The following is a 12,320-nucleotide window of genomic DNA, read 5'->3' as shown; positions in this document are numbered from 1 at the left end:
CAAATCCCACCATGGACTTGCCCCTCCCTATCTGTAATCTACTCCAGCCCGCCCCCCCCACCGAGGGGTCTGCGCTCCTCTAATTCTGCCCTCTTGAGCATCCCTGATTATAATCGCTTGACCATTGGTGGCCGTGCCTTCTGTTGTCTCGGCCCCAAGCTCTGGAACTCCCTGCCTAACCCTCTCCGCCTCTTTACCTCTCTTTCCTCCTTCAAGACGCTCTTTAAAACATACCTCTTTTGACCAAGCTTTTAGTCACCTGTGCTAATTTCTGCTTATAAGACTCGGTGTCAAATTTTTTAATCTCCTAATACTGCTGCGAAGTGCCTTGGGACGTTTCACTTTGTTCAGGGCGATATATAAATACAAGTTGTTATCATTCCAGAAATTGAGGCCAAGGTATCAGTTAGTTTTAAGATTGTTTCATAGTCTCGTCCCATCCATTCCACCACATGGATCATTGAGTAATTGCTCTACACGGCTTAGCAAGGTATCGGGCATGAACCCCATTCTTTGGGTTAGCTGATCTCAGTTGTGTCAGTAGTAGTGCAGAGGTTGTGGGAGAAGGCATTGGGGTGTGATAATTGACCTCCGAACCCCTGGTTCAGAAGAGACAATCAGCCATGGTTCCCATAGCTGACTGCTATCCAGTGATTCCTGCTAGAAAGTGTGTTTTGGGTGAGGACAGTGATCCCCCCCGACCCTATACTAACCTCTCCATTCTCGCTATTAGCGCTCACACGTGATGAACGGGTGGGTGCCCAGCATTTGTGAAATCACCTTGTTGGGGGCTGGGAGGAGGAGAAAAATCAGCTTCTTTGTATTTTACATCTGAGGGGACTCCGCATTAAGCTGATGTCAAATTAGATTAGCCAGGAATTAGTTTGAAATAGCTTTTATAATACAGTTATGATTCTATCTATTTTGCTGACAAAAAAATAATTTGTCTCTGGGCATCCTGTTGTTTTGCAGAATGATTCTTGCAGCAACTTTGTTCTCTCAAACTAAACGTTTAATTTTCTGTCATGATTTCTTCCCGTACAGATCGATCCTAAAGTGGCTTTTCCACGTAGAGCACAGCCAAAGGTAAGAGTCTTGTGAACACTGGCTTGGTTTCTACTGTGTATATGTTTTTCCTCTGACCTTGTTTAGAGACTAACAAAGCGATTGTGAGTGATGATCGGGTTTCCACACGCCCCAGTTTTCCCAAGCTCCCAAAGGGCTGCTTTGACACAACAGCTGCAAAGCACAAGGGGGCTGCAACATGGTTGTCAGTGTGTCTACCTCTGATGATTCACTCCCGCTCCCCCCACCCCCCATTCTATTTCTCCCTCTTTCTGAAGGTGTGGGCTGTTCCGGGATACAATCCCATTGTCACCCTCAAGTGGCACTCTTTGTATGTGAGTCTGCAGAGTAAGTGTCAATGGGCTATGTCACCATGGGAGGCATCACACCGATGTCTCTGGGGTTGCAGAAACCCTGGATGGTTTGCCCCACCACCACCAAACTCCAGGCCCAGGAGACCAGCCTACTCCCTTGATGGCCTCAAATATCTTAACCAAGATGGATCCCATGGCCTTCATTTTCTGAACAGTCCACTGCTTTCATCAAGAGAACAGTTTGGTGACCCAAGCTGAGCTGTATCCAACCAGCCGGAGGAAAGAACAAAAACAGAATCCAGTGTGACAACTTTTTCTTTCTTCTGGCTGAATGTTTTGCTAAACCTGGGTTGCCGCTCCCAAGATGATCAAAGCGTGATTTGACACACAATTGATAAGTGCTTTCCCCAGTGCAGAAATAGGTTAATAACTTCCTCGGTAATAAGATGACAGAAGGTGGGGTCACTGTAAGATTGGGCTCCATGCCAAAGAGAAAGAATCGATGCAGATTAGCAGATCAGTAACATGGATGATTAATTGAGCCAGTCTGTATGTCTGGGTGAAGTTTCTGTTCCTAGCCTATTGATGGCTGCTTGGTTTGAAAGCCATTGTTTGAGTTGTTCGTGTGGCTCAGTGGGTGAATGCACGGTAGAGTGAGGCGTTGTGCACTTCTGACCAGGACGATTCCTGGCTCTATGAGGTGGGGGTGGGGTTTGCCTACAACTTCTGCTTCTGGGTGCTCTCCAGCGAGTCCTGGTGGGAAGTTCATGTTTACAGATGCCAGGTGTGAAAATGATTGATCAAACAGACCCATGGTCACTGAGGCCAGGGTTTCCTGCTGGGCCTTTGGCAACCCCAATGTTCTAATATTCCTATGAATGGACAGGAGAATCACAGGCTGGTGAGTTTCCAGCGGATTACCCTGGCCTCGGAGTCCAGGCTGCACCGGAAGCGTGGCACTTGTTTAAGATGCTAAAGGGCTGCCAGTGCTCGTGGAAGTGTTCCTCCGCATTAATCAGCGCCTTGAGAAGCTAGTGCAAATAGATTGTATTCATTCTGTCTTCTCTCCACTTCACCAATGCAGCAGGACATTGTAATTCAACCAAGCTGTCAAATGCCAGCAGCTATTGTCCTTCCCCAGTTACTATTCTCTCTTTTCCCCCGACTCGAGTTTGGTAAATGTTCATTAAATTTGTGTGATCACGGAATGTACTGTCGGCCGCGGGTCGAGCAGGAAGCTCTGGCGTCTTGGCACGGCTGTTTTACTGGCGGGTTCCATGGTGCCCAGGGGAGTTGTGGCAGGAGTCCGGAGGAAGCCCATGAGGCATTTTGGGGCCGTAATATTATATAAAAAGCTTGTTATTCAAAGGATGATCAATATTTTAAATGATCTGCGTGTAGTAGTAGAAACTAGGGGGAAGATCTTGACTTTGTGCGAGTGTGTGAAACGGGCGCTAGCGAGTCTGCAACTCCTTTTACATCTCTATTGTTCATTTCCAATGGACAAAACAAAATGCAGCTGGATGATGGATTGTGAAAGTTATTGAGTGGGGTTTGAGCTTTGATTCGATGAAGGGGCTTTTTTTCCACCCTTGATGTTTTTTGTACATTCTAATTTGTGAAACTTGCTTGATGTCTGAAGTTATGGAAACTTGATGTTGGTTTTAAAAGACCCCTGGCATTGTGTGGTGTTTCATTGTAAGACTGGTTGGCACTGTTTGCATTCAGACTTGGTTGGCTTGGAGAGAGCCCTGCGTAATTAAATTTTCTTATTTTGTTTCTAATTGAATTACATTTGAGTTTGTTTGCTCTGCTGCTCCATAGGGACCGTCTCGCTGCTTTAATATGCTGTTGGTTAATTGCTGATAAGAGTTTTATGAAGCCGCTCACAAGTTCCCTGCGACATGTTGTCCATATTAAAGCGGTGGCTTAGCTGCCAGAGCTACGTTGCTGAATGAGGAGAGCTTGCAACTGGGCTCTTGCACTGCACACGTGGTAACGGAGGGGCATCTTCGGTATGTTAGAGTTTTTAATCCAGGAGGAAGCCTCCGCAATGATGTCTCAGTTACACTGAAAGACTATCAGCATGGGACACACTTGTGCCAGATGCTGTACGTACCATTTTGCTCCAGTTCTAAATTTCAGTAACTATTTGGGCCACTGTGACAGAGGGAAGCCAATACACCCATCATGACTGCCAGCTCTTTGAAAGAACTATCCCATTAGTCCCACTCCCTGGCTCTTTCCCCACAGCCATGCAAATCATAGAATCATAGAAAATTACCACACAGAAGGAAGACATTCGGCCCATCTTGTCCGTGTCAGTCGAAAAAGAGTTACCCAGCCTAATCCCACCTTCCAGCACTAGCTCTGTAGCCCTGTTAGTTATGACACTTCATACCATCTGGGTGAATACATTCTTCCTCCTCTCTCTTCCAATCCTTCTTCTAAATTCTTTAATCTATGCCCCCTGATTATTGACCCCTCTGCAAATGGATCCTTCCTATTCACTCTTATCTAGGCCCCTCATAATTTTATACTCCACAATTAAATTTCCCCTCAGCCTCTTTTTTTCAAGGAAAACAACCCCACCCTATCCAATCTTTCCTCATAGCTAAAGTTTTGCAGTCCTGGCAACATCCTCATAAATCTTTTCTGCACCCTTTCTAGTGTAATTACATCTTTCCTGTAATGTGGTGACCGGAACTGCACGCAGTACTCCAGCTGTGGTCTAACTAGTGTTGTAAACAGTTCTAGCATAACTTCCCTGCTCTTGTATTCTGTGGCTCGGCTAATAAAGGAAAGCATTCCATATGCCTTATCGACCTGTTCTGCTACCTTTAAGGATGTGTGGACATGTACTCCAAGATCCTTCTGTTCCTCCACACTTCAGTATTCTCCCATTTATTGTGTAATCCCTTGTCTAGTTGCCCCTCCCCAAATGCATTACCTCACACTTTTCCGGATTGAGTTGCATTTGCTATTTTTCTGCCCAACTGACCAGTTCATCGATATCTTTCTGTAGTATACAGCTTTCCTCCTCTCTGTCAACCACCAGGCCAATTTTTGTATCATCTGCAAATTTCTTTATCATGCCCCCTACATTTAAGTCTAAATCATGTAATATATACTACAAAAATGATTCCTTTGTAGTATAAAATACCCGTTTGAAAGTTACTGTTGAATCTGATTCCATCTCCCTTTCAGACAATGTATTCCAGATTATAACAACGCAATGTGCGAGATCAGTGGCACAATGTTGGAAATAGCATCGCTGATCTCGGCACCTACGGCTCTAGCCGCTGTTGATGATCAATTATTAATAAAATTATCCATTTGCTGAAGAGTTTGCCGTAATTGCTGCTTGGTGACATAGGATAGTCTCTCCTGCAGTAACCTGGCAAGCTTGTCCATTGAGTAGCCATGCTCTGCTGACCAATAATGTGCCAGATTAGATGCCCATTCTCCAATTCTGGCCTCTTGCGTGTCCCCAAATTCCATTGGCCCACTCTTGGTGGCCGTGTCTGCAGCTGCTAAGGCCCTAAGCTCTGAAATTCCTTCATTAAGCATCTCCGCCTCTCTACCTCTCTTTACTCCGATTAAGCTGCTCATTAAAGACGCTGCTTAAAACTCTTCGACCAAGCATTTGTCACCTGTCTTAATATCTGGCTCGGTGTCCAATTTTGTTTTGATCACTCTACCTGTGAAGCGCCTTGGGACGTTTTGTTACGTTAAAGGCGCTATATAGATGCAAGTTGTTGCTGCGCATAGTTCAGCTGGGGCAATGGTAGTGGCACTGCCACGGTTGCCCACAGCATCCCTGGGTTAGGGAGTCTAACGTGAGCTCGCGGACCAGTGACCCCTGCTGGAAATGTGCGTGCGTGGGTGTTGGGTGAGGGCAGGATCGGACTCTGCGCTGATGTCCCCTGACGTTGAGTAGACAGCGAATGCCAACTGTTTGGTGAGTGATCAGGTGGAATGACTACTTGATCGAGGTGCCCGTGGATTCCCCAGGCCCTGTGATCCAGCAGTTCTCGGGGTGGGGGAGGTCCTGAGAGAAAGGGAAAGGTCTTGAATTTATACAACACCTTTCGAATCGTTACAAAGCGATCCCAAAGCGCTTTATATATTTTTTATATAAAGTTCATGCCATGAAAAGCAAATTTAAAGTGATGTCTTAAGTACTTAAAATAATACTTCTTTTGTGCCAATGTAACGCTCTCTTGAACACCCACCTCGGCCTCTGTCTGCCAATGTAACCAGCTCTTCAGTTTAACTTGGCTCCTCTGTGTGCCAAAACACATTGTATACCTGTGAACTTCTCCGTAGCAAGTTGATGATGGCCTCAACTGTCAATCGAAGCAAACCAGACCTGACGTGTCAGTCATTTGGCTGAACTCAACATCTATATTAAAAAAAGCCCCCAAATTCCTGATGGTTCAATTGTTAATTGCCCCATTTTGTCCGTCCTCCCGCTGTGGGCTTCGTTTCAGTTCCAACGCTGGGTCTTTTCACTCTACGCTGACTTATCTCTGATCCATTCCTGCTGCTTCCCATCCTGCTCTGGAATTTTCTCCCGTCACGCTCCAGGATCCCTGTTTTGCTACTATCTGCTTGCTGACTTTGCTGTGCTTCGCTTTACTCTCCTCCACTTGTCCTTCAGAATTTCTTTCGCTAGACTGGCTCCTGCTACTGCTTCTGATCTTGCCCATGCTCCTCGCCTCCTTACAGCTATTCTTTGGACCAGCTCCCTTGTTAGCACTAATCCCATGGATGTATCCTTCACCCTCCCCTGGCTCCCTTGACTGCACTGCTCTTGGTCTGCAGATTTCATTCCTCTGCTACATAAGAACATAAGAACATAAGAATTAGGAACAGGAGTAGGCCATCATGCCCCTCGAGCCTGCTCCGCCACTCAACAAGATCATGGCTGATCTGGCCGTGGACTCAGCTCCACTTACCCGCCCACTCCCCGTAACCCTTAATTCCCTTATGGGTTAAAAATCTATCTATCTGTGACTTGAGTACATTCAATGAGCTAGCCTCAACTGCTTCCTTGGGCAGAGAATTCCACAGATTCACAAGCCTCTGGGAGAAGAAATTCCTTCTCAACTCGGTTTTAAATTGGCTCCCCCATATTTTGAGGCTGTGCCCCCTAGTTCTAGTCTCCCCGACCAGTGGAAACAACCTCTCTGCCTCTATCTTGTCTATCCCTTTCATTATTTTAAATGTTTCTATAAGATCACCCCTCATCCTTCTGAACTCCAATGAGTAAAGATCCAGTCTACTCAATGTATCATCGTAAGGTAACCCCCTCAATTCCGGAATCAGCCTAGTGAATCGTCTCTGTACCCCCTCCAAAGCTAGTATATCCTTCCTTAAGTAAGGTGATCAAAACTGCACGCAGTACTCCAGGTGCGGCATCACCAATACCCTGTACAGTTGCAGCAGGACCTCCCTGCTTTTGTACTCCATCCCTCTCGCAATGAAGGCCAACATTCCATTCGCCTTCCTGATTACCTGCTGCACCTGCAAACTAATTTTTTGGGATTCATGCACAAGGACCCCCAGGTCCCTCTGCACCACAGCATGTTGTAATTTCTCCCCATTCAAATAATATTCCCTTTTGCTGTTTTTTTTTTTCCCCAAGGTGGATGACCTCACATTTTCCGACATTGTATTCCATCTGCCAAACCTTAGCCCATTCGCTTAACCTATCCAAATCTCTTTGAAGCCTCTCTGTGTCCTCTACACAACCCGCTTTCCCACTAATCTTTGTGTCATCTGCAAATTTTGTTACACTACCCTCTGTCCCCTCTTCCAGGTCATCTATGTATATTGTAAACAGTTGTGGTCCCAGCACCGATCCCTGTGGCACACCACTAACCACCGATTTCCACCCTGAAAAGGACCCATTTATCCCGACTCTCTGCTTTCTGTTAGCCAACCAATTCTCGATCCATGCTAATACATTTACTCTGACTCCGCGTATCTTTATCTTCTGCAGCAACCTTTTGTGTGGCACCTTATCGAATGCCTTTTGGAGATCTAAATACACCAAATCCATCGGTACACCTCTATCCACCATGCTCGTTATATCCTCAAAGAATTCCAGTAAATTAGTTAAACTTGATTTCCCCTTCATGAATCCATGTTGCGTCTGCTTGATTGCACTATTCCTATCTAGATGTCCCGCTATTTCTTCCTTAATGGTAGCTTCAAGCATTTTCCCCACTACAGATGCTAAACGAACCGGCCTATAGTTACATGCCTTTTGTCTGCCCCCTTTTTTAAACAGGCATTACATTAGCTGCTTTCCAATCCGATGGTACCTCCCCAGAGTCCAGAGAATTTTGGTAGATTATAACGAATGCATCTGCTGTAACTTCCGCCATCTCTTTTAATACCCTGGGATGCATTTCATCAGGACCAGGGGACTTGTCTACCTTGAGTCCCATTAGCCTGTCCAGCATTACCTCCCTAGTGACAGTGATTGTCTCAAGGTCCTCCCTTCCCACATTCCCGTGACCAGCAATTTTTGGCATGGTTTTTGTGTCTTCCACTGTGAAGACCGAAGCAAAATAATTGTATAAGGTCTCAGCCATTTCCACATTTCCCATTATTAAATCCCCCTTCTCATCTTCTAAGGGACCAACATTTACTTTAGTCACTCTCTCCCGTTTTATATATCTGTAAAAGCTTTTACTATCTGTTTTTATGTTTTGCGCAAGTTTACTTTCGTAATCTATCTTTCCTTTCTTTATTGCTTTCTTAGTCATTCTTTGCTGTCTTTTAAAATTTTCCCAATTTTCTAGTTTCCCACTAACCTTGGCCACCTTGTACGCATTGGTTTTTAATTTGATACTCTCCTTTATTTCCTTGGTTATCCACAGCTGGTTAACCCTTCTCTTACCGCCCTTCTTTTTCACTGGAATATATTTTTGTTGAGCACTATGAAAGAGCTCCTTAAAAGTCCTCCACTGTTCCTCAATTGTGCCACTCTTTAGTCTGTGTTCCCAGTCTACTTTAACCAACTCTGCCCTCATCCCACTGTAGTCCCCTTTGTTTAGGCATAGTACGCTCGTTTGAGACACTGCTTCCTCATCCTCAATCTGTATTACAAATTCAACCATACTGTGATCACTCATTCCGAGTGGATCTTTTACTAGGAGATCGTTTATTATTCCTATCTCATTACACAGGACCAGATCCAAGATAGCTTGCTCCCTTGTAGGTTCTGTAACATACTGTTCTAAGAAACAATCCTGTATGCATTCTATGAATTCCTCCTCAAGGCTACCCCGTGCGATTTGATTTGACCAATTGATATGTAGGTTAAAATCCCCCATGATTACTGCCGTTCCTTTTTCACATGCCTCTATTATTCCCTTGATTATTGTCCGCCCCACCGTGAAGTTATTATTTGGGGGCCTATAAACTACGCCCACCAGTGACTTTTTCTCCTTACTATCTCTAATCTCCATCCACAATGATTCAACATTTTGTTCATTAGAGCCAATATCATCTCTCAACTGCCCTGATAACATCCTTTATTAACAGAGCTACCCCACCTCCTTTTCCTTTTTGTCTATCCTTAGACGTTTCTGTAATGGCCACCAAATCATACCCATTTGTAATGATTTGTGCCGTCAACTCATTTACTTTATTTCGAATGCTGCGTGCGTTTAGGTAAAGTGTTTTAATACTAGTTTTTAAACCATGATTTTTAGTTTTGACCACTCCTGCAGCCCCTTTATATTCATTCATATTGTCCCTTCCTATCACCTTGTGGTTTACACTTACCCCAGTGCTACTCTGCTCTGTTGCATCCTGCCTTTTGCATTCTTTCATGGGGTCCTGTTCATCTGCGCTCTCACCCACTCTTAACTAGCTCAGAGCCCTCTCCTGGGTTACGAATACTCCTCGCATTGAGGCACCGAGCTTTCAGGCTTGCCTTTTTATTACACTTTGACCCTTTAGAATTTTGCTGTACATTGGCCCTTTTTGTGTTTTGCCTTGGGTTTCTCTGCCCTCCACTTTTACTCATCACCTTTGTCTTTTGCTTCTGCCTACATTTTGTTTCCCTCTGTCTCCCTGCATTGGTTCCCATCCCCCTGCCATATTAGTTTAACTCCTCCCCAACCGCTCTAGCAAACACTCCCCCCTTGGACATTGGTTCCGGTCCTGCCCAGGTGCAGACCGTCCGGTTTGTACTGGTCGCACCTCCCCCAGAACCGGTTCCAATGCCCCAAGAATTTGAATCCCTCCCTGCTGCACCACAGCTCAAGCCACGTATTCATCTGCGCTATCCTGCGATTCCTACTCTGACTAGCACGTGGCACTGGTAGCAATCCCGAGATTACTACTTTTGAGGTCCTACTTTTTAATTTAGCTCCTAGCTCCTTAAATTCGTCTCGTAGGACCTCATCTCTGCTGGTCCACTGGTGCTCACCAGTGGCTACTCGGCACTTCTAGATGTTGAGATCAACTTCTTCTCTCTCTGTCTCTCTGTCTCTCCCCAGAGACTATATTGGCTCTAATGAACAAAATGTTGAATCATTGTGGGTGGAGATTAGGGATAGTAAGTTGAAAAAGTCATTGGTGGGCGTAGTTTATAGGCCCCCAAATAATAACTTCACGGTGGGGCGGGCAATAATCAAGGGAATAATGGAGGCATGTGAAAAAGGAACGGCAGTAATCATGGGGGATTTTAACCTACATATCGATTGGTCAAATCAAATCGCACGGGGTGGCCTTGAGGAGGAATTCATAGAATGCATACGGGATTGTTTCTTAGAACAGTATGTTACAGAACCTACAAGGGAGCAAGCTATCTTGGATCTGGTCCTGTGTAATGAGACAGGAATAATAACCGATCTCCTCGTAAAAGATCCTCTCGGAATGAGTGATCACAGTATGGTTGAATTTGTAATACAGATTGAGGATGAGGAAGCAGTGTCTCAAACGAGCGTACTATGCCTAAACAAAGGGGACTACAGTGGGATGAGGGCAGAGTTGGTTAAAGTAGACTGGGAACACAGACTAAAGAGTGGCACAATTGAGGAACAGTGGAGGACTTTTAAGGAGCTCTTTCATAGTGCTCAACAAAAATATATTCCAGTGAAAAAGAAGGGCGGTAAGAGAAGGGTTAACCAGCTGTGGATAACCAAGGAAATAAAGGAGAGTATCAAATTAAAAACCAATGCGTACAAGGTGGCCAAGGTTAGTGGGAAACTAGAAAATTGGGAAAATTTTAAAAGACAGCAAAGAATGACTAAGAAAGCAATAAAGAAAGGAAAGATAGATTACGAAAGTAAACTTGCGCAAAACATAAAAACAGATCGTAAAAACTTTTACACCTATATAAAACGGAAAAGAGTGACTAAGGTAAATGTTGGTCCCTTAGAAGATGAGAAGGGGGATTTAATAATGGGAAATGTGGAAATGGCTGAGACCTTATACAATTATTTTGCTTCGGTCTTCACAGTGGAAGACACAAAAACCATGCCAAAAATTGCTGGTCACGGGAATGTGGGAAGGGAGGACCTTGAGACAATCACTATCACTAGGGGGGTAGTGCTGGACAGGCTAATGGATCTCAAGGTAGACAAGTCTCCTGGTCCTGATGAAATGCATCCCAGGGTATTGAAAGAGATGACGGAAGTTATAGCAGATGCATTCATTATAATCTACCAAAATTCTCTGGACTCTGGGGAGGTACCATTGGATTGGAAAGCAGCTAATATAATGCCTCTGTTTAAAAAAAAAAAGGGGCAGACAAAAGGCAGGTAACTATAGGCCGGTTAATTTAACATTTGTAGTGGGGAAAATGCTTGAAGCTACCATTAAGGAAGAAATAGCGGGACATCTAGATAGGAATAGTGCAATCAAGCAGACGCAACATGGATTCATGAAGGGGAAATCATGTTTAACTAATTTACTGGAATTCTTTGAGGATATAACGAGCATGGTGGATAGAGGTGTACCGATAGATGTGGTGTATTTAGATTTCCAAAAGGCATTCGATAAGGTACCACACAAAAGGTTACTGCAGAAGATAAAGGTACGCGGAGTCAGAGTAAATGTATTAGCATAGATCGAGAATTGGCTGGCTAACAGAAAGCAGAGAGTCGGGATAAATGGGTCCTTTTTGGGTTGGAAATTGGTGGTTAGTGGTGTGCCACAGGGATCGGTGCTGGGACCACAACTGTTTACAATATACATAGATGACCTGGAAGAGGGGACAGAGTGTAGTGCAACAAAATTTGCAGATGACACAAAGATTAGTGGGAAAGCGGGTTGTGTAGCAGACACAAAGAGACTGCAAAGAGATTTAGATAGGTTAAGCGAATAGGCTAAGGTTTGGCAGATGGAATACAATTTCGGAAAATGTGAGGTCATCCACCTTGGGGAGGAAAAAAAACAGTAAAAGGGAATATTATTTGAATGGGGAGAAACATGCTGCGGTGCAGAGGGACCTGGGGGTCCTTGTGCATGAATCCCAAAAAATTAGTTTGCAGGTGGAGCAGGTAATCAGGAAGGGGAATGGAATGTTGGCCTTCATTGCGAGAGGGATGGAGTACAAAAGCAGGGAGGTCCTGCTGCAACTGTACAGGGTATTGGTGAGGCCGCACCTGGAGTACTGCGTGCAGTTTTGGTCACCTTACTTAAGGAAGGATATACTAGCTTTGGAGTGGGTACAGAGACGATTCACTAGGCTGATTCCGGAGATGAGCGTGTTACCTTATGATGATAGATTGAGTAGACTGGGTCTTTACTCGTTGGAGTTCAGATGGATGAGGGGTGATCTTATAGAAACATTTAAAATAATGAAAGGGATAGACAAGATCGAGGCAGAGAAGTTGTTTCCACTGGTCGGGGAGACTAGAACTAGGGGGCACAGCCTCAAAATACGGGGGAGCCAATTTAAAACCGATTTGA

At 44.8% G+C, this 12,320-nt stretch overlaps 1 protein-coding gene across 3 annotated transcripts in view; it reads left to right on the top strand.

Moving 5' to 3' along the window:
• Positions 1-12,320, top strand: part of LOC139268863 (RNA-binding protein Musashi homolog 1-like) — a 165,333-nt gene that overhangs the window by 13,659 nt on the left and 139,354 nt on the right. For 2 of the 3 annotated variants that reach the window (XM_070887654.1, XM_070887656.1), the window contains exon 5: positions 1,045-1,086. The exons of the other annotated variant lie outside the window; for it this stretch is intronic. In XM_070887654.1, coding sequence (XP_070743755.1) covers positions 1,045-1,086 — 42 coding nt within the window. The remainder of the gene's footprint in view (positions 1-1,044; positions 1,087-12,320) is intronic. 3 annotated transcript variants of the gene reach the window in all.

The sequence above is a fragment of the Pristiophorus japonicus genome, chromosome 8 (genome assembly GCF_044704955.1).
Source record: "Pristiophorus japonicus isolate sPriJap1 chromosome 8, sPriJap1.hap1, whole genome shotgun sequence".
Taxonomy (NCBI): domain Eukaryota; kingdom Metazoa; phylum Chordata; class Chondrichthyes; family Pristiophoridae; genus Pristiophorus; species Pristiophorus japonicus.
This window is presented reverse-complemented; position numbering and strand designations above follow the sequence as displayed.